Raw genomic sequence first — 22,928 nt, forward strand, 5'->3', positions numbered from 1 at the left:
AGGAAGGAAGCCCTTTTCCTTGCCAAGATCAATACCTTTACATACTCTTTTTTTTTGTGCTTTTTTTTGTTGAGGTAATCGATGTTAAGTGACTTGCCCAGGGTCACATAGCTAGTAAGTGTCAAGTGTCTGAGGCCGAATTTAAACTCAGGTCCTCCTGACTCCAGGGCTGGTACTCTATCCACTGCGCCACCTAGCTGCCCCTTAAACATACTCTTAATCTCCTCTTTTCCTTCCTTTGCCAGCCAACTGTCCTGACAACCTTCCTTTGACCCACTCTTCAACCTTTTCCTATCTACTGGTTTCTTTTCTGTTATCTACAAACATACCCAAGTCCTTCTTAAAAAAACAAACAAAGAAACAAACAAAAAACCAAACTCATTTGACCCTTCCATCCTCTTAGGCTCTGTTCATTGCCAAAGAACTGGAAAAAGCTACCAATACTTCTTGCTTCTACGTCCTTTCCTCCCACTTACTTTTTAACTCATCGAAATCTGGCTTTCAACATCATTGCTCAACTGACACTGCTCTCTCCAAGGTTACCAAGGATTTCTTAATTATTAAATCTAACGGAATCTTCTCAGTCCTCATCCTCCTTGACCTCTTTGTGGCACTTGACACTGCTGGCTATCTTCTCCTCCTGGAAAGCATCTCTTTCCTGGATCGTCACAATACTGCTCCCGTGGTCCTCCTTCTCCTCCTCTCTGCTGCCAAAGTGATCTTCCAAAAGCACAGATCTAACCAGGTCACCTCTGCCCCCTCCATAAATTCCAGGGTCGAATATAAAACCCTCCTGTGGCTTTTAAAGCTCCTCATAACCTTGCTTCTTTCTACCTTGCCAGCCTTCATACATTTTCCTCCCTTATGATTCAGCTGCATGGGCCTTCCTGCCGTTCCTCACCCACAACACTCCATCCTCCTGACTCGATGTCTTCTCCCTGGCCGTGCCTCATGCTTGGAATGCTCTCCCTCCTCACCTCCATCACCTGGCCTCTTTCGAGCCTTAACTCAAGTCTCACCTTCTGCAAGAGGCCTTTAACAGTCCCAGGCCTCCCCCTCCAACTGCTAGCGATTTCCTTTTGAGCTCACCCTCCACTTCCACTGTACGTATCTCACACATACGATTTTTGTGCATGTTGCCTCTCCCCTTAGAACATGAGATTCCTGAGGGGAGGGATTGTATTTTTGCCTTTCTTTGTATCCCCGTTGCATACTGCAGTGAATGGCACATATTAATTGCTTATTGACTGACAGACATGTCTGATTATTTTCATTCACATCCTATCCCCTAGCTGTGGCTGTAGCCCAACGATCTACCTTGGGACCTCTCTCTCTATAAACTCTTGGTTACCTCACCAGTTCTCATGGATTTAATACCATTTCTATATATCTATATATAGATCTATATATCCAACCCTAATCTCTCCCCTGAACCCTATTAGATACTTCAACTGGATGTCTCATAGGCATCTCTAACTCATCATGTCTAAAACATGACTTGTTATCTTTTCTCTAAACTCATCTCTTTTTCAAACTATTCTATTACTGTCAAGACCACTACCATCCTTCCATTCACTCAGGGCAACAACCTCATTGTCATACTCGACTCTTCGCTCATCTTTACTCCATAAATCCCTCCTCACCCTGGTGCTGCTTCACTTAGAAGGTTGAGAGTCAAGCTGGAAAGTACCTAGGTGGAGAAAGGTGGTAAAGAAGTGTGGCTGGTGCTCCCTCCTTCTCCTCCTTTCTATTTCCTACTGCTACCACCTAATACACCAGGTGGTCAAGGTTCTCCACAATCTGATACCACCCTACTTTTCTACTCTCATGTCTTATTATTTCTCCCATACATGATATGTGCCTTCCCAACTAGATCACTCTCTGACCCCCTCTCCCCAACAGACCTTGCCTTTTCCTATTTTTGTACCTTTGCTCTTGCTATTCTTCATGCTTGTAATATCCTCCATCTCCCTCTGCAACTATTAAGTCCCTATCCATCCTTTAAACTTAAACTCTACCTTGTCCAAGAAACCTTCTTGGTTCCTCCATCAGTAATGACCTTCCCATTTTGACCTCACATAGCATTTTATCTACACTTCCCTTATTATGTAAGGCTACGTATTTGTTATTTACATTTGGGTCTTTACCCCTACACTGGACTGTCAGCTCCACAAAAGCAGGAACTGTGCTTTGCCTAAACCCTGCATCCTTCTTACTGCCTAGTTTGTGTTCTGCATAGCAGATACTTAATCAATGTTTGCTGAATGAATGACTGAGGCTGGGCAAGGCAAGGCTTCTATGTTTTCCTAAAAGAACTTATTCTTGCCCAGTGGTTTGCTCTCATAACAGCAGCCCACTTGGGCAAGTGTGGGACCTAAGAAGCATCAGAAAACAACTTAAAGAACCATAAAATGTTACAGATGAAAGAACTGTTAGAGATCATCTAGTCCAGCCCCCTTAATTTTGTCTTACCATCAAGCAGTTATCATAGCATTTAGAAAGATCAGTGAACAAAACATATCAACCCATTGGCCATGTCTGAACACGTGTACTCTCTACACATCTATGAGGGTAGCCTGCTTCATAAGATTGGCAGGCTAGTCAAAAGATAGGGGAACCATGAATCACCTGCCCAGAACTGTCATGGCTTCACCTTCGTCATTGCAATTCAATAGCTGCTCCATGTTGGCATCCAGGATGGCCAAGGAAACCTGCAAAATGAGCTTGATCCCCTCGTAGAAGAAACAGTCAACAATGACCACAGCGCTTTCAAAAGGCATAACACTGAGGAAGAGAGTAAGAAACCAGGAGAGGGAGATGGTGGAAATAACCCCTAGGTCCTGCATCTTCTCTGAGAGCTGAGGCAAGAATTCCCTTGTGAGCTCTTCAAAGATGCCTTGGTCCACAAGTGCACCTGAAGGAGAAGAAAAGGAAGCTTATGGTGAGCCAGAGTATCCTTCATCTTCTCTGTGAACATGGGTTAAGGATATTCTTATCCTGGGACAGATTTTTAGCCAACATCATTTATAATTTATAATGTAACAAAAGCCCACTAGTTTGGGGCCCCTTTACTACAATCTCTGATTCATAGTAACCAAAAAATGATTTCCTTCCTTGCTAATATTCTTTTCTTTCTTTGGTATAAACACTCATTTTCTCCTAAAACTCTGAAAGAAAAAAGAATACAATTCCGTTCTTAGTGGCACCTGGGTAGTGCAGTGGATAGTGCACTGGGCCAGGAGTCGGGAAGTTCAAATCTGGCCTCAGACACTACTAGCTGTGTGACCTTGAGCAAGTCACTTCACTTCTGTTTGCCTCAGTTTCTTCACATGTAAAATAGAAATAATAAGAACACCCACCTTCTAGGGTTCTTGTGAGGACCAAATGAGAAAATATGTGTATTTCACATTTTCAGAATGTCCAATATAAGAATTCTGTTTTTAGGCTGGCGGAAACTTAGACCTGAACAGTTCCTATTTGTAGAAAATGGAGTTTGTATCTAACCAGTTTCATCAACAGCTGCTAACTAAGGGTACTATGTATATATCTGGCATTTCGTTAGATAGGAAGAGGATTCTATCATTAGTGTCTTCCTTTGATGCCTCATTGTAAAATAGTGGAAATCATGGGTTTTCAAGGGCTAGGCTATTGGACCTAAGCTTGGGCAGGGAAAGGCTTTGAGGATGGGTTTGACGACAAACTGTCTGTCATCCAAGGACCAGCTGAATTAAGTTCAGAGAGACTGGCCACAGGGTGATGAATTTTTCCACCACAGAAACTCCTAAAGGCTAAGTCCTGGAGGAGTGTGATCTATAAAGGGCACTCCCATGTCAGTGAAATCATAGCTCTTTAAAGTACTACAATATGGATGGAGAGATTACTGTAATAAGCACCCCAGACATTTGTATGAGGTTTCTGTGGTTTTCAACATTCTTTTTCTTCTAGGATATTATCTGACCCTTAAAATAAGCCCGTGAGAAAAGCAAGGCAGAGATTACTATCCCCATTTGACGGATAAAGATCCTAAGGCTCAAAGAGGTGAATAATTTGTTGGTAAACAGTCTGCCAAAAAGTTTCAGAAGCAGGACTAGAATTCAGATCTTTTAACTCCTTTGGCTCTTCCTCTTCATAACATGTTATCTCTCAAAGTAAATCTCTTTTGTCCTGATAACGTGTTTTCCTTTTAAAATATTAGTGCTTTTCTTACTGCTCAATAACAAGATAGCTTGACTTCCAGAGTCCCAGGGACAGCTTTGAGCCGACTCACCTACCACCCTGGTGTTGTAGTAGTCAGGCAGCATCCGCTCACAGAGAGCCACCAGCAGCCAGAAAGCCTCTTCCTCATTGCCGTACAGAAGCAGCACCGACGTCACGATGTTCATGGCCTATGAACCATCCCGCCAGGACAGACACAAGGAGGCACAGAGAACAAACAGCATTGGAAACTGGGAGCTCCTATTTCAAGCCTTTGTATGTCTTAGTCCATCCTCAGCAGGGAAAGTAAGGCCACTCTGCCCCAAGACCTGGCTCAGGATGGAATACAATGGGGACTTCAAGTTTGTGGAAGTGAATGAGAAACCTCTACTCACTGTGACTAAAGATGATTTACTTTGAGAAGGAAGCCCTCATGCAGTCCAAACCAAAAAACGGTGAAAGACAATACTTTAATATGAGGGACAAGAGCAACCACTAGAATTTGTTTTTCTATTCCTTCTCTGTCCTGGGACACACCCAATCCCGTCTAAATCTTGTCAGGGGGCTGCCTGCTTTTAAGGGCTTTGGCACTAACTACAGAGATGCCTTGGAGTTTTAGAGGCCACAGGGGACTTTCGAGCTCTAGCCATCCCTGCAAAAGGGCTGTCAAACTGGTGTGTCTAACCTGGCAGTATCCAATCGTTGGGTTTCGAAAAGCATATGCAGTTAGCACTCGCCGAAGGGCAGCGATGCCCATTGCATTCTGGAAGGCTGGATGTTCAGGCATGGAACGGTGCAGATCTCTCTCAATTTCCTCAGCGGCAAGACTCTGCTTGCCCATGGATTTCTCCACCAGCTCAGCGTAGTATCCAGGGTGGGTCACCATCTCATTCCAGGCTCCTGCAGTGGGAATACATACAGCACTGTCTGACATTCTCAGAAGAGCTTTATGCCTAGGAGTTCAATAAAATTCCAGGCTGGAGAGCTTACAGAAAATAAGAGATTGGGGGATCAATTCCAAGCAAATACAAAGTTCCATTTCAGTCTGTAGCGTCTGCTTTATTAGGTTCCAGAATTCCAAGAGCTACTAAGACTCAAGCAATAAAGAGCAGTGGGGTATACAAGCCCGCTACATGAAACTGGTATATGAGGCTACCTTCTTTCCCCCACCCCAATGCATTCCCCACTCCAGTGGAATTCTTTGTAGCAGAAAGCAGATGTTCTGCCTTTAAGGACTCCCTGAGAAGAAGGGACCTCCAGTTGTGTGACACTGGTGAAATGGCAACTCACCTGAGAAGAGGAGCCAGAGTTCTCCACGGAGGCTCTCGGGAATACCCTTTAAAACTAGCTCCCGGGTCTTTGCTGTACGATACATGCACATGCCACGTCCATACTCAAAGAAGTGAATATTCCAAGATTCTTCTTTCATCTTCTCCTTTGCCTTAGAAGAAAGGGTGTTGGTTGTGGACTCCAGAGGCCTCGTGTAAACATGCCAAGCCAAATCAATATACACAGAAAACCTCTTTCATTGCTAAATAAATCACCCATGAGACACTGACCATCTCTCTCAAATTGCAAAATTCTTATAGTCAAAAAATACAAGCGCTTAGCAAGTTGAAAGGAGACATTGACTGCAACTCCTCATAACTTATGGTGAATTAATGAGAAGTATAACAGTCCTAAGGCTGTCTCTTTCTGAATTATTTAAGTCAAATGCTGTATTATGTCAACTGAAATAAGCTGGTTTCCATTTGTCTCCCACGGACTTTCTTCACATCTTCAACCAGAGGACATGCCAATTCTGCCTAATTTTCAGTCTTTGGTTTGGGGTAGGTCCATCAGGGCCCTGTAGGTTTTGGTAGAGAAATGCTAATGGCACAGGGGGGAAGGAGCCCATACATGTGCTGGTGCCCAGAGATACTATTAACTTTCCCCTTCCTGAGAACCCAACATTCATTCAAATTCTGGATCTCTTAATCACAATAGAAAAAGTCTTACCCCCTTGGGTCCAAGAAACTCTGTGGATGAGTTTTTTTGAAAAAGTTTGAGAAGTCCATGAGAAGCAGTTGGAGCCTCCTCTAAGAAGGAGGTCAGCTGACTGTTGAGGGTAGAGGATGGGCTGACAGGCAGATCACTGCCCTCCTGAGGAAAAGAAACAGCAGGTTAAAAAGGTTTTTCAATTTATTTGTTAGCCTAATTGTACTGGCTAGTCAAAGACTTCATTCTCCAAGGGCCAGACACTGACAGCGTACTCTTCACTTTTTAAATCTTATTTTTTATTCTGAAAGCAAACATTAAAAAAAGGGTATTTCTGTATACACAGAACCAAAAAAGAAGGTTCTCTATGCAACTACTAATCTACTTCATACTGTTTGTTTTTTAAAAAAAAATAATAAATTCTACATATTACTCTTATGAATGTCCTTTTCTTTGCACTTTAATATTTTTAAAAATGAAATTTTATTTTATTTTTAGATCCTCATTTTTCCTCTCCTTTCCCCCCCATTTGAGAAAGCAAGGAAAACAAAATCTCTTACAAAACGTATAGACAAGTAAAACAAATTCCTGCTTTGATCCTCCTCAAATCCTCAACCCTTACAAATTGTCTCAATTTGTAGCCTATCACTTCTCTATCAGAAGGTGAGTAGCCTGTTTCATCTTTCAGTCAGAGTTCTTAAATTTTCACGGGTTGTCTATCTCTACAACACTATTATTGCATAACTTGTTCTCCTGGTTCTTCTCACTTCACTCTGCATCAGTTCATACAAGTCTTCCCAGGTTTCTCTGAAACCAACTTTAATAATATTTTAATAGCCCTCTTCTTGGGGATATCACTATTGTTAACATTCTGTTCACCAACTCCACCCCACTCCAATTGGAAAATATAAAGGAAAAAAAAATCTTGTAATAAGTTAGGGTAGTCATGTTTATAGGGGCCATATTTCAAAACTATAAATCTCTTTCTGAGTCATCTCATGTGTCCATCACCTGTTAGGAGATGGATAACATTTCACCACGTCCTCTGAAGACATAGGTTGGTCACTGTTTTGGTCAGAGTTCTTAATTCTTTCAAAGTTGCTTTTCTTGACAATGTTATAATTTTTATATAAATCCTTCTATTTCTCTTCACTCTGCATCAATTCATAATAACCACGATATTCTCAAATTGTCTCTTTTATCATCTCGTATGGTGCAATAGTGTTCCATTCCATTCATATACTATCAATTTGTTCAGTCATTCTCCAAATGCCTATTGTTTAACAGGCAATCTAATATGCTCCCATAGATTCTAGTTTCTTTTCTCTTTTCCCCCTTTGTAATCTCCCTTTCAAGATCACAAAGTTTGTTTTGCTTTCAGCTATCTGCTTTTTGATATCATTCTACCTCTTAACACCTCCTTCTTGTCCCCTCGTTTCCCTTTTAGTTTGATGTGTTTCTACACCAAACTCTGTGTGTCTGTAATGTGTGTTCAATCCTCCTTTGCCTGTTTCAGATAAAAGTGAGAATTATGTGATGCCTACTCTCCTATTCCCTCCTCCATATCTGCATATTCTTCTTAAGCACCACAACTATAAAAAATAACAAGTTCCTTCTTTCTCCTTTCTACACTAGTGTATTCTTCCTTCTACCTTCCTTTCTCTTCCCCGTCTTCAAACCCTCAGAACAGGAACCTCCCCCCCACCCCCCCACCTTTTTTCTTATTTAACTCCCTAGTACCTTATGAAGACATCAAGGTTCTGAAAGGATCCTTGTTTCTGTTCCCTTTATTAGAATACTAGCATTACATTATCATACAACTCTGTCCAACTGCTCAAATACATTTACCTTTTTAGTTTTCTCTGGACTTGTGTTTGTATTTCAAAGTTCTGACTCAGCTCTGGTTTTTTCATCATAAATAAAGCCTTCTTATTCCATTAAAGATTCATTTCCCCCCCCTCCCCGATTATGTTTAGCTTTGCAGGGTATATTATTCTTGGTTGTAAACTGCCCTTTGTAATACTGTATTCCAAGTCTCCTCTTGTTTATTGTAGAAGCTTCCAGGTCTTGTGTGATCCAGATTGTGGTTCTTTGGTACCTTAACTGCTTATTTCTGGATGCTTGAAATATTTGATGTAGGAACCTGGGATTTTGGCTATGATATTAATGGGACTTTTCCTACTGGGGTTCCTTTTAGGAGGTGACTGATGGATTCTATCTTCATGTTGCCATCAGGGTTCTAATGTTTGAGTTTTCATTTATGATTTCTTGAAATATAGTGTCCAGGATTTTTTTATTTTGATCATGGCTTTCAGGAAGTCCAATGATTATTGAATATCTCTCCTTAACCTGTATACAGGTCTGTTGTTTTGGATATTAGCTATCTTACAGATTTTTTTTTATTATTTTGATTTTGTTCTAATATTTCTTGCTATTGCATGGAGTCATTGATTTGTTTAACCTTTTTTAGTTTTCAGGAATTTCATGATTTCTTGGGCAAGGTTTTCTACTTTCTCTTCTAAACTCCTTATTGTCCTTCCAAGTCTTTCTTCAGAGTTTTTAATGTCATTTTTAAAAATCTCTTGCTTCATTTCTTCTAGATCTTCATATAGTTCTCGTGGAAAATCCATTTTTTTCTTTGACTCAATACCTGCAGATGTTATATACAGATTGCAATAATTTTTATTGGATTTACTCATCTCTCCAGCTTTAAGTTCCTGAATTGGGGCTTTATTCTAGGACTAGGTTCTGCCCCTTTCTTGTACTTTTTGGTGGAGTGGTCAGCCCTGCTTAGTGTTGCCCTGAGTCCCCTGGGTCTTTCTGATGACCTTCACCACCTCTTTGAAGTTCAGAGTTTCACATTCAAGACCCTCTCTGACATCTCAGAGTAGTATTAAGGACTTCAGTGTCTCTGGGCCTATGCTGTCCAGCTGGTTTCTGCTCCTACTCCCCAGGGCTTCCGAAGTCCCCACCTTGGGGCATTCTCAGGGTTCTGTTCTTGCTGCCTCCTATCAGAGCCTTGTAGACTACATGCATGATTAGAGCTGAACAGAAGTAGAATGGGCTGCCTTGGAATGTGTGACTTCATCCCTAGATGAAGTTTTCAAGTAGAGGCTGAATGACTAATGTCAGAGATTTGATAGAGAAGATTTCTATTCAAGTACATGTTGAATAAGAGGATGATAAGCCTTCCAACTCTGAGATTCTATGATTCAACTCAACAGCTTACAAAGGCTTCCTGTTGGATCAAGTCTAAAAAAACTTCTGTTAGCCCTTAAAAGAATCTCCTACTAGGTTTAGGCTGGTCCCCTCACTCTTCCCTGAACACACCAAGCAGGCTGACTCCTGCCTTCTTCCCTTTGCTCAGGCTACTTCTACTCCCTGGGATGGCCTTTTTAAATAAATATTTAGGTAAAGGTACTTTAAATCTTTGTTTAAAATGACTTGTCATGTTTTCTGTTTAGATAATGTTTCAAAAATGTAATGTTATGAGGTAAGAGACAAAACCTCATAAAGCAGTCATAACAGGTTGATACCTGGTCTTGCATTAGAGCCACAGTTGAGGGATCTGACCAAGAAGTACTTAACATGGAAATCTTGTCACTATGCATATATCAACACATACAACAGCTGGTTATCCCTATCAGGAGGAGGAGACTGAAAATTCCTAGTTACATCACCGCAATTCAACTGATTAGCAGAAAGGAAAAGAATTTTGTGTGTAGAAAATATCTCGAACAAAAGAGAAATAGTAGAGTCAGGAGAGTATCCTGGACTGAGAGCAGAAAGTATATGATGAAGATTATGGAAGATAAAGTTGGAATGAGGCCTCTTGACGGAGGGCCTTCAGATGACTTTGAATGTGACCAACAGGTGAGGAGTGGAGAACTCTCTTTTTACTAAGGGCCAGCAATCTTCAGGGAAAAAAATGAGGGCCACATACAGTTTAAAAAGCAACTTAATTAAGGTATGATTTTTAAGGACAGAAAAAAGTGAAAAGTTCAACTTACCTGCTTCTTAAATTAAGAACAGTGAAAATAAGAACTTTATTCAGTAACTATGAAAAATGTCTTTTGATACATATCAAGTTTTCCTTCCATCTCACCTCCCCTTGTACTGGGTCTGTGACTCCAGACTTCTCTCCGCTGCCAGCATGTGGCTTCTTAGCTGATGTTTTCTGAAGGAAATCTGAGATTCTCTGGACCAAAAAATCTCGGTCCTTTAGATTGGCAAACAAGAAGGTCATTTTACTTTTGGTGCTAATAGACAATGGGCTCGGTAACACGCTGGAGCTGTCAGCTTTTTCAACCACTGTCACCTGTGAAAGAAGAGGCATTTGTTCTATGAGTCTCCCTTGAACTACAATAGAAACCAAACACACTCAAGAACTGACTATTAAAGACATATGTACATGATGAGGAGTTCCAGAGTCTCTCCTCTTCTCAAAACGAATTGAATTTGGAAGCTATCTGCTTGCATGGAATTTCCCCTGAGGCATCTATGTTGAAGACTATGCCTCAGAGACCACCAATGTGTGGCCACGGCAATGTTTCCACACCCTAAAACAGTAAACTAGATGGGTCCTCATGCCATGTGGCGGTTCCCCATGCCTGGAATGATCTTCATCCTTATTTCTGTCTCTTAGAACCCCTGGCTTCCTTTAAGACTGAGCTTAAGTGCTACCTTCTACAGGAGGGCTTGCTCTATTCCCTCAGCTGCTAATTCCTTTCCCTTTAAGCTAATCTTCTATATATTCAGCATTTATTTTGGATATCTCTATGCACATGTTGTCTCCCTTGAGGGTAGGAACTTTTTTTCTCTTTTCTTTTGTATTTCTAGCACTTAGCATATTGCCTGGCACATAGAGAGTGCTTAATCAAGCACTTTTATTCTTCCACTGCCTTACATGAGCCTCCAAATGCCATCTAGAAGTATAAAGGGGGGCAGCTAGGTGGCGCAGTGGATAGAGCACAGGCCCTGGATTCAGGAGGACCCGAGTTCAAATCTGGCCTCAGACACATAACACTTACTACTAGCTGTGTGACCCTGGGCAAGTCACTTAACCCCATTGCCTAGCCAAAAAAAAAAGAAAGAAAGAAAGAAAGAAAGAAGCATAAAGAGAAGTTAAGTAATGGCCAAAGTGGTTAGTCAGAAAGAGAACTCAAGTCTCCCAATTCCTAAACAGATGCTGACCATCTTGGCTGCCACCATAATAATGTGACTGTTGACCTTCAATACTAATACTCAGACGCTGAAACAATTCTTCACCTCTCTCAGTGGTATTATGAGATAACAAGCCTCTTCTTCTTTACTGGCAAAGCAAATATAATTGTTGGAGATGAACATCTGGCCAGGGATATGCATCTTATTGAATGGGGTCCATAAGGTACAGTCAGTGTGTCCATCTAGCCGTTCATCCTTTGGCAACCGGAAAGTTGCCCGGTAGCATTCATTTTTGGCTCTGGCATCCAGATCTCTGAATGCAGAAGAGAGAAACCAAAGTACATAGGCCAAGTGTTAGCAACGATGTTAGAATGTAAGAGCTACACTGTATCAATCTGCAGCTGGGGGCAAGATGAATTGCCATCTGCCTGATCAGGACAAACACAATTCATATATATAAGTGAGAAGACTGGAGCTTTAATCTCTTATTTGAGGTTAAAAAGTAACTTCAAAAAATTATTTTTTTAGGTGACCCATTTTTCTTGGGAGTGAAGGATAAAAGGAAGGGGAACCCCTAGATCTAATTAAGATAATTAGTACGTGTCTCTTGCCTTCTTTACAGTGTTTGAATTTTAGACATTTATCCTGGCAGATCAATATGGATGGATAGTCCTGCATCCCAAAGGTTAGTTCTTTCTGGGAATTTGGAAGGCTCAAACTTTGACAAGCCCTATTATAGTCATGGAGTCTAAAACCAGAGATCTTCAATGAGTTGTGACCCACAGGTCCATGGTTTATATCTATATACATCATCACATTCCAAACTGCAACAGAAGCCCCTGTTCCCTCAGATTTGTAGCTCAGCGTGGGAAGAGGACTAGAGAGCGTGGCAATATCTGAGCTTCTGTAGAGCTCTGCTCCAGGGATGAGTGGTCCTGACTGGTTAATTAGTAAATGCAAACTCACCTAACCCACTATAGCTTGCTGGCCTCAAATCATGCCTTACATTCCATCCAGTCAACCCCTGTAGATCTTGTCTCATTTTGCCTGACACCCACACCTTTCCACTTCTTGCTCTGGAATGGTAATTAAATCAATTCTACTACTGCTTCTAGAAAGAACATGACAACAGACTGCTTTATGGCTCTGTAGTTATCCCTGTAATTCCCCAGACCAAAGTTCCCTTCCCTGACCACCATTCCCTAATACGTGTAGTATTCCTCATTACAATATAAGGTCCCTGAAGGCAGAGACCGTCTCACTTTTGTATTTGTATCCCTAGTGCCTAGCAAAATACATGGCACATAGCAGGTAATCAATACATGTTTTTTCATTCATTCATCTAGACCTATATAGGAAGAGTCTCACGCACAACTATAAACCGGGTTAGGACAATGATCACGTTGGACCTCCGACTCAAGTTGCCTTGCATTATTTCTCTGTTTCTATAAAGTGAAAAGAGACATACCTTTTTAAGGCTGAGATGTTTTTGAGAGGCCTAACAGGCTTGGGGAGGGACTTGTCCTCCAGGAAGCCTTCATTGTCCAGCAGTTGCCGCATGGCAATATTGGCCAATTGCTCCATAAGCTTGAAGGTCTCATTGATGTTGAGGAACATGGAGAAGTACAGCTCCTTGTCCCTGGTGTTAACTTTGATGCACTCAGGGAATAGCAGGGTGGCATTCTTCTCCAACTCAGTTACATCCACCCACTGGACCACCAAGGTTACTGAGAACCACCAAACAAAGAAACACCAATTCAAATAGCTTTGAGAGACAAAGTCAAAAAATCAACAGAAGGAATAAGTGACAGTGTGATTTAAGAATGGCTCACAATATGGAGTCACTGAATGTGAACTGAAGCCCTGGGAGGGGAAGAACTCAAAATCCCTACTTTCTGGTGCATGGCTTCTTTGGGCTAGATCACAACAGCTTACCTTCTTTGCCCAAAAGGAAGGAGTAGAAACAAAGGTGGTTGACAGTCAGGTACAACCATCCCTGCCTGGGTACTCGTCCTTTCCAGTAGCTGCAGGAATAGTAATTGACCAGCTTCTCCACTTCGGGCATTCCAAATTGTTTTCGCATCTTCAGTTCTGCCTCTTTGAATTTTCCTGGATCTTCATCTCCCTGAGGTTGCAGGTTCTTGTTTTCTTCAGCAATGATGCCCTGGAGTGGAGAACAGAGAATGGAGATGGGGACTCCTATGTAAAATGAATAAGGAAAAGGGCAAAAGGAACCATTTAGGTTCCTAAAACAATAATGGCATTAAAAAAGGAAATTTAATTTAGAATTTATGATTAAGAAAGGTTAAGTGCAATGATCTGCCTGCAGGAAGGATGCTTATTGACCAAATGAAAGAATTAGATAGAGGATGTTAGCAAAAGCAAAATAACACTAATAATTCAAGCTAAAGTCAATCAAGAGCTAATCGCCTCCCAGGTTGCTTGGAAGCTCAGAACACACATCCTTTTTATTGCTACTAATGATACTAGGATCACCCTGCTGTCTCCTCCACTGTTCCCTAGCTTCCATTTTTAAGAAGGAAGGGCAGAACAGATAACCTATTAGAAAGATCTTCTCCATCTCCTGATCTTCCATCCCTTAAGGTGAGTTCCACAAAGCACTGTCTTCGACCCTCTTTTCTTTCTACAGTCCCTCCCTTAGCGATCTTATCAATTTCCATGGCTATTAATTATGTAGATGATTCCAAAATCTTTATCACCAGCCCTGACCTCCATTCTGAGCGCCAGACCCACACGTAGGCTGTCTATAGGGCCTGTCCATCCAGATGTCCCACTAGCAGCTCAAAACTGACATGTTTAAAAACAAGCTGGCAATCTTTTCTTCTGAGTTGGCTTTCCCTCGTGACTTCACTATTTCTGACTATAGCAACGCTGCTCACCCTAGCTATCATGTTTTCAAAACTTTGCAGTGTTATCTTGGACTCTTCCCTCTAGTCGTGATCCACTTAGTTAACAAATTCTATTGATTTCATCTCTAGTCAGTTTCTCTCTTTTCTTCTCTGCTCCCACTGTCACTGATCTGGTGCTGAGCTCCATGAGGACTTCCCTAGATTATCACAATATTCTCCAAGTTGGTCTTCTTGCCTCCACTCACTCTTCTACATTCTACCCTTCCTCACACACAGTCTGGCCGTGTCACTGCTCAAAAATTTTCTGTGTCTCTAGCATTTCCCACATAAAGCTCAAATTCCTCTGCATTAAATTCAAGGCCCTCTACAGTGTGGCAATTCCTAATCTCTTCTATTCCCCGCTGTGTACTCCATTTTCTAGCCAAATTAAACTATTCTACAACCCTTCAACAAGCTCTGTATTTACCCACCTTAGAGCCTTTGCTCATGCTATTTCCTATGCCTGAAATGTCCTTCTCTTCTTTTTGTCACCTATTGAATTCCTGGCTGTTCTCTTTTTTTTTTTCCTCTAGGCAATGGGGTTAAGTGATTTGCCCAGGGTCATATAGCTAGTAAGTGTCAAGTGTTTGAGGCTGGATTTGAACTCAGGTCCTCCTGACTCCAGGGTCAGTGCTCTACCCACTGTGCCACCCAGCTGCCCCACCTTGGCTATTCATTAAAGCCTAAATCAAATGCCACATTCTACCAGGAAACCTTCTCTGAGTGGTCAGCAATGAAAATTTCCCCTTGGCTGTCACAAAGCATTTTGGTACCTCTCTAATATGCTAATGCTCTATTATGTATTATAATTATCTACATATGTCATATCTTCCACCAAGCTTAAGTTCCATGACAACAGGAGCTATCTTATATTTAAACTCTGAATCTCCCTGTAGTACCCTGTAGAGTTTTCTGTAGACAGGAAGAGCTTATGTTTACTGATTATGTGGGTGAACTGATCAAGGAATGCACTGCTGCCTTGGGGGCTTCTCCAGGCAATCAGTCACAAGGAAGATAGTTGGATGTAACCTGACTTCTCTAAGAGAAAGAAGCTAAGAAAAATACTGTGCCTCATTAAGAATTATGGGCTAGTGGTTTCATTTTACATTGATCCAACAAAGTTGGACCATCAAAAATAAAAATCCTGTCAAGCAAAAGTGCTACCTGTTACTTTCAGAAGTTGGTTCTAAAATATGAAAACCGGGAGCCTGCTACCATACCAGGGGAGGTGATGAAGAAACTTGAGCAACTTGATAGAGAACACTTTTACACACCATAAGCTTCAAAGGTTGGGGAACAGAGGAAGAAGAGTCTGGATGAATAGACATCTGAGGGCTCTCTCCCAGCCCTGAGTTACAAGTGCTACCCTGTTCCATCTACATCGTACAGCTGCTGCACTGAGCCTCTTCGGTTCCAGAGCTTCCCCATCTATCTGTCCCTGATGCACCTGTTGTTTGAACTTACTCAATGTATAATAGTTTAAAAAAATATTGTGTTTAGAGGCAGCTAGGTGGCACAGTGGATACAGCACCGGCCCTGAAGTCAGGAGGACCTGACTTCAAATCCGGCCTCAGACCAAACACTTGACATGTACTAGCTGTGTGACCTTGGGCAAGTCACTTAACCCCAGTTGCCTCCAAAAAAAAAATTGTGTTTAAATGAATACTCATTTGTTATAATTAGGTAGACTATGCAGATTTCAGTCATTTTTTTCTACCTAAATATTGGCTGAAATGAATAAAACATGCGATAATTCAATGGGAAACTGGAAATGAGAGGGATGGTAAAATTTTACTAGGTTTCCCTAATAACCAAAAGTTCATCCTTTGCTCAGGAAAAGCAGTCAAAGGTACCCACATTCCACAACCAGTATCCTGAGAGGTTGAAAATAAAGGGAGATCAGAAAGTTCAGCAAAGAAACACAGTAGAACTAAAAAGGAAGTCACACAAAGGCAGAATTCAACTGACTAAAAGGAAGAACTTTCTAACAACCGAGCTGTCCAACAATTAAATGGCTATCTTGAGAGAGAGAGAGTAAGCTCCCCAGGACTGGGGTTAAGTTATATGAACTGCTGTCACAGATGTGGCAGAGTAGGTAAGAGGTGAGACCAGATAAGGTCCCCAAGCACATGATGATGCTAAGCAAGTGCTCCTTACGTGTATCTTGCCCTTGACAAAGGTAGTGATGTCTTCTTCATTCTCAAAGATGGACAATGTCTGTAGCAAGTTATTTTCCAGCCACTCCCAATGTTTTGTGATCTCCTTACGGGAAGAACCTAGGTGGTTGGGGAAGGTAGAAAAAAAAAAAAACCACATCAACACACCAATCTCTCCAGCTCATTTAAGGAAGAAAATTAGGAACCATTTCCCATCGTAAAGGTTAAGGCAGAAATCTCTGTACATACAAGTGATAAGAAGCCTTAGGAAATATCCATTAAACTAAGGACAGATAAAAGATAAAATGTAATGCTTACAGGGCTGTGGAAAAATAAGAACAGTCTTACTCTGCTAGTGGAGCTGTGAAATGATATAATCTTTTTGGAAAACAAAATAGCATTATACAATAAGAGCTACCACGTTCTCTAATCTAGTGATTCCACTATGGAGGCTATATCCTAAAGATGCCATTGACAAGGGAAAAAAAGGCTTCTGTACAAAAATATCCATAGTATTAATCATAATAGCAAAAACAAAAACAAAAATTCATATGTCTAATGATTGGGAAATGGCTGGACTATAGTATGTATTAAATTCTATTCAAATAGAAGAACACTTATTAAGCACCCACCGTGTACAAGATACCATGCTAGACCCTGGGGACAAAAACAAAATTGTTCCCGTCATTGAGGATTTTGTGTTCTGCTGGAAGATACAATATGACCAAAATAACAGTTGATGTTTTAATATACAAAATTGAGAAGGTGGACTGGAGCCAGTTTGTGAAGGGCCTTCAATGTCAGGCTAGAGTTTTTATTTTAACTGGACTCAGCAGGGAGCCACTAAGGGTTTTTGAGCAGGGGAACGACAGAGTCAGACTTGAGCATCAAGAAAATTATTTTGGCAGCTATATGTAGGATGGATTGGAGAAGGGAGAAAATGGAAAAGGGGAGACCAATGAGGAGATTACTGAAATAGACTAGAGGTGATGACAGCTTGAACCAAGGGTATGGCCATGTGTGTAGAGAGAAGGGGATGAATTTGAGAGATACTGTGAAAGATAAAATGCAAATTTAGAGTCTTCTGAATAGAGATGATAATTGAGCCTAGAGGAATCACCAAGAAAGATAAGAAGGTGGTCCAGGACACAGCCCTGGGAAGCACACATTTAGGGGATGGCTGCTGAACAATGAATTGCTAAAGATAACTGAAAAAGGAGGTCAGATAGGTAGGAGGGGAATAAGGAGAGAGTAGACTCATAGAAGTCAAGGAGGAAAGTATTTAGAAGGAAAGGATGGTCAACAGTGTCAAAAGTTATGGACACTGAGGACTGTGAGAATTCAGAAAAAGTGTAAAAAGTTAGGTAAACCTTGGAAAGAACAATGTCAGTCAAGTGGTAGGCTTTAAAACCTGATTATGGGGTGAAGGTTAGTGGGTGGTGAAGAAACAGAGGCAGGGAGAGAAGATAACTCTTTCTAATAGCTTGGCAGTGAAAAGGAAGAAAGAGAAGACGATCTGAGGGGACAGCAGGATCAAATGAAAGCTCCCCCCAACCTTTTGAAACAATGTAGGACACCTTAGGACAGGGGTGGGGAACCTGCGGCCTCCAGCCACATGTGACCTTCTAGGTCCTCAGGTGCAGCCTTTTGACTGAGTCCAAGTTTTACAGAACAAATCCTTTTATTTTATTTATGAAGTTCGGATTCAGTCAAAGGGTTTCACTTGAGGACTTAAGAGGGCCAGGGGTGGCCTTGAGGCACCATGTTTCCCATTCTTGCCTTAGAATATCTGCAGACAACAGGGAAGGATCCAGGGAGAGACTGAAGAAGAGAGAAGGAGAACAATTAATGAGGGGAGCTCCCAAAAGAGATGGAAGGTGATGAGATCAAGGGCACAAGTAGAACGGTTAACCTGGAAAATTGAGAATGGGAGAAAAGGAGGAGAGGATAAAGATGTAGAGGGCTTTTGATGTATAGGGTAATGGAGATGAGGGAGGTTATGAAGGAATGGCCTAAATTTTCTCCATAAAGTGAAGTCATCTATAGAAGGCGGGGAAAGGAAATATCATGGGGGACTTGAAAAGAGAGGAAAAAATTTGGAGCAAGTGCCACAAGGACAATAAAAGTCAATCAGGGAAGAATAGAAGGTTTGCCTTGTAGCTGTGAGAGCTCAGTTGAGACTGGATAACATGAATCTATAGTGGATATCATGAATTTATAAGGTGCTGTTTTCCAGCAGCCTTTAGCAGCAGGGAAGTTGGTTGACAACTAGTTGGTATGAATGAGAGTGATAAAAGTGTACAAGAGATTCAAGGACAGTGGATGGTTCATGGTTTAAGTGGTCAACTTTAAGATCAAGATTTTGAAGAGAAGAAAGTGAGATCAAAGTAGCAGCGACAACTTAGGACAATAGAGGATGAAATGACTAGAAATCACATTGGAACTGGTTAGAATAGAGTAAAAGATGTCAACAGATATATGTATGATAGGAAGAGGAGATGGGCTAGCACAAGGAATGACAGGTAGATGATGTCCTGAGATCATTCAGGAGACAATATGCAAGGCCTCCAGAACACTGGGTGGAGAACATACGGTAGAACAGGAACAAGAGTTGAACAGGATGGGCAGGCATATATAGATTGTGATCTGCATAGTTGAGGGAGCATCCAAATTGAGGAGGACACATATCTATTTTGAGTGTAAGAAAAACCATTAACGATTAAGTGGTCTTCAGCAGAAAGAGGATCTAGATCATATCTGAGTCACACTCTCCTAGAATTGCTACCTGAATTTTTGATTTCTAGATATTTCACCTGGAATTGCCAGCTCAATACCAGGTCGGGCCTGGTTGGGCCCAGCCCCTACCATCTGACCTCTCCTTTGGATCAGAGGGTTTTGATCCAACTTTGATCTGCCTTAATGTAGATGAGTTTGGCTGACACTACTTCCAGAATACTTAGTTTCTATTTCCACTTCCCAGTTTTCACCTCCGTTCTAAAGAACATTTTAAGTGCTAACAGATCAAGTCTTATTTTAACACCTCCCCTCTTGCCTTGCCTCAGGAATTCTGCCCTATCCCTGATCCTCTGCCAGACCAAGCAAGTACCAGAGAGACCTGGGCCAGTGTGGGAGGTGAGTGAGAGAGTGAGAGTGAGAGAGAGAGAAAGAGAGAGAGAGAAAGTGTGAGTGTGTGTGTGTGTGTGTGTGTGTGTGTGTGTGTTTGTTGGGAGGTTGGTTCTTTCACCGTGATTGGCAAAGATTGGCAAGTCAGAACTGAGTCTTTTCCCAAAGGAACTCCTACACATTGTGGGTTCCAGAGGACAATTAACACAGTGGACACTCTGGGTAAAGAGGCTTTTGTGGACTGAATTGGAAACCATACCACCACATTACATCTGTTTCTACAGGTAAAAAAAAAACTTCTTGAGTTACAAACACCCAACTGATAGACAGACTTCTTGGATATTGTGGAGGTTTCTGATCCAAATGCCTGACTGTAGATGAGCTTGGTTGGCCCTGCTTCTAGGATGCTTAGTTCCTATGGCCACTCTTCAGTTTTCACCTAAGCTCTAAGGAACACTGTCCCAAGACCCCCTTTCTGGACCTTGGGGGAGGTCCTGCCCTAGTCTCTTTTTTGGACCTTTCCCGGAAAAAGGGCCAGAGCCCTGATTTCATACCTTGGTTAACCCAGCCTTGAGCTTTGAAGCTTATTAGGCTGTTACTCAGCTAATATATTAGTCCCTTTGGAGAAACAAACCATGATACTTCACAGTTATACATGACTCTATTAGAGGTAAGCCCAGACATGCTACACCTAAATCATAGTTTCTCTACTTCATTTCCCATGAAAGGCTTGGGGTTACTCCCTATGGGAGGGTAAAAGTTAAATGTAAGGAACAGCAGTGAAGAAAGGAAGTGGTTAGAAGAGAACTCTAACCAAAGCCCACTTCTTCATCACAGACTCAAGGGCGTTATTGAACCTCATGGCTCTTGGTGCCTACATTTGCTGAGATAGGAAGACAGTCACATGTTCTAGGATACATTTTTGCTAGGAGAAGCTCAGAATGTCTGAAATTCTTGTTGAGAGTAGCCCCGGGTTCACTTTCCCTGATAAAGCATGTCACTCTCCCTCCATTTTTTGGGCCCTTGGACTCGAGAGATCTGGCATGTAAACATTCAGGTCCCTCTCTGAGCTATGCCTGATGCAAGTTTTGACGGCAGGAAGTGAAGTACAAGAACCTACCACAGGCAACGGCCCAATAGATCTGAGAGTCCTGAGTCTGGTGAAGGATTCGATAAGGGGCGACTCTGGCACTGGAATCCAAGACAACATCCAGTGTTCCCACGAGAAGACCTGGGAAATAAGGTGGAGAGAAATGTGACTGGGACTCAATTGGTCTATGTCCCTGCTCCAGCCACATCCAATGTGGCTACAGATGGCTTGATTTCATGGGCTGAAAGAACAGGAAGGATCAAATGAGATAATGTGTTACTAAAGCACTCTGTGAACTATAAATTGCTGTACAAATATACATTAATTACTACCTGTCCTTGGCCCAAGTAACCAGGACAAATGGCTGTCATTTTCTTTTTAAAAGTCTCAAAGGAGGGCCATTCTTTAGCTTCTTTCAGGATTCATTTCAGTGTAACTGAGCCCCTGGAGCCAGGAAAATCTTCCTTTTGTAGAAAATGATAAGGTGCTCCTGGACCCTTCCAACCTTTTCAGTCTTTTTACCTTTTACTCTCCTTCACACCCTCTATGATGCTGCTACACTGGCCTCCTTGCTCTTCCACCCCTACAACACCCCATCTCCCAACTCAACCTCTTCTCCAGCTGTCTTCCAGGCTTTCGATGCCCTTGCTCCTCACCTCTGTCTCCTGACTTCCCTCAATGCTCAGCTCAAATCCCACTCTCTGCAGGAGGCCATTTCTGCTTACTTCTGCTACTAGTTCCTTCCCTCTGAGATTCCCTTCCATTTATACTATTAATATCTGGTATGCATGTAGTTACTTGCATGTTGTCTCTCTCCCTAAACAGAATATGAAGTACCTGAGGGCAGGAACTGTGTTTTTGCTCTTTCTTTATATGTTCATTGTTTAGCACCGTGCCTAGCACACTGTAAATGCTTAATAAATGCTTGACTTGAGGACAGCTCAAATGTCTGATACCCACTGTCTCTCATTCTGCACAACTCTCATTTATTTAGAGACACAAGGCACCTTCTAGACCTTTCTAAATGACTTCTGTTCCTTAAAACTTTTACGAGAACTTATATCTTTCTTAAAAATAAAAAAAAGGGGGCAGCGAGGTGGCGCAGTGAATAGAGCACTGGCTCTGAAGTCAGGAGGACCTGAGTTCAAATCCAGCCTCAGACCAAATACTTGACACTTACTAGCTGTGTGACCCTGGGCAAGCCACTTAACCCCAACTGCCTAATTAAAAAAAAAATGCCCAAACCAACCAAATATTTCTATTGATGCTTTTTCTCCCTTTCTGACATCAAAATCACTTCCCAATTATTCTGTGTTCTCTACACCCTCTTTACTCCTCCCATCACTATAGACCTTTCCCTTGTAACGAAGAAGTATAGGTCAAACAAAACAAGCCAACATATTGGTGATATCTGATAATAAACGCCCCATTTCCCAGTTATAGTCTATTTCTCTGCTGAGAAAAAGGAAGCATGGTTTCCTGTCAAAAAGCCAATTTCCTTTTTGTTATGTATTTCTTTACTTATCTATTTAAAATTTGGTGACTTTATCATGGTAGAAGTAGCCAGTTTTTCCCTGACCATGCTTCTAATACAAGTTAATGTAGTGACAATTTATTATTCTACCACCTACCTATGACCTAAGGAAACCTAAGATTTCTACATAAATTCATTTTCTAAATTACCAAATCTTATCCCTTTAATTGTCCAAACTTGCTTTATTTCAAGCATTATGGATAGAAATGTTCTGAAACACAGTAAATATATCCTTGCTTTCTTAAACAGAGCATATTGAGCACAATCTTTAAAAGTACATGATAATTTTATGCTTTATGTATAATTTTGCATAAAAATTAGCCTCTTTTCAATGACTAAGGGTTATCATTATGAATGACAATGACTATGCCCTAACTGTAATGAAATCATTTCCCCAAGGACTACTGAAGTGTATGGAGCTCTTTCCTATGCCAAATGGTTTTGGACTGTGTTGAGCTGTTTTTTTCTGTCTCTTCCTGGCTATCAGCTATCTGTTCTCACTGTTCCATTTCACCATAGTCTTTGTGCTCCCACTAGCTAATATTCCCCCACCAAATAATCATTTTAAAGAGCCTATTGCATTGACAGCACTTTGCTGGATATGGGATAAAACATGACCACTGCCTTCATGGAGCTCACAATCTATTATAGGGGAAAAAGGCACAGATAACTGTAATATGTAATGTGATCTAAAGTCATTAAAGAGTTGGAAAACAAAATGCCATGAGGTGTTAAAAGGTCATTATGACCAAAGAAGGAAGACTTCTGGGAGGAGGTACCAT

At 41.5% G+C, this 22,928-nt stretch overlaps 1 protein-coding gene across 1 annotated transcript in view; it reads right to left on the minus strand.

Annotated features, from left to right (window-relative positions):
- The window catches only part of TBC1D9B (TBC1 domain family member 9B), a 38,290-nt gene that overhangs the window by 13,352 nt on the left and 2,010 nt on the right, over nucleotides 1–22,928 (minus strand). The window contains exons 2-12 of the mRNA XM_027867081.1: nucleotides 20,643–20,753; nucleotides 16,401–16,519; nucleotides 13,270–13,498; nucleotides 12,803–13,061; nucleotides 11,440–11,647; nucleotides 10,277–10,489; nucleotides 6,193–6,336; nucleotides 5,485–5,635; nucleotides 4,880–5,094; nucleotides 4,268–4,385; nucleotides 2,629–2,914 (exon numbers count right to left, since the gene is read on the minus strand). Of these exons, the coding sequence (XP_027722882.1) occupies nucleotides 2,629–2,914; nucleotides 4,268–4,385; nucleotides 4,880–5,094; nucleotides 5,485–5,635; nucleotides 6,193–6,336; nucleotides 10,277–10,489; nucleotides 11,440–11,647; nucleotides 12,803–13,061; nucleotides 13,270–13,498; nucleotides 16,401–16,519; nucleotides 20,643–20,753 (2,053 nt within the window). The remainder of the gene's footprint in view (nucleotides 1–2,628; nucleotides 2,915–4,267; nucleotides 4,386–4,879; nucleotides 5,095–5,484; nucleotides 5,636–6,192; nucleotides 6,337–10,276; nucleotides 10,490–11,439; nucleotides 11,648–12,802; nucleotides 13,062–13,269; nucleotides 13,499–16,400; nucleotides 16,520–20,642; nucleotides 20,754–22,928) is intronic.

The sequence above is a fragment of the Vombatus ursinus genome, unplaced genomic scaffold, assembly GCF_900497805.2.
Source record: "Vombatus ursinus unplaced genomic scaffold, bare-nosed wombat genome assembly UNPS02014785.1, whole genome shotgun sequence".
NCBI classification, from domain to species: Eukaryota; Metazoa; Chordata; class Mammalia; order Diprotodontia; family Vombatidae; genus Vombatus; species Vombatus ursinus.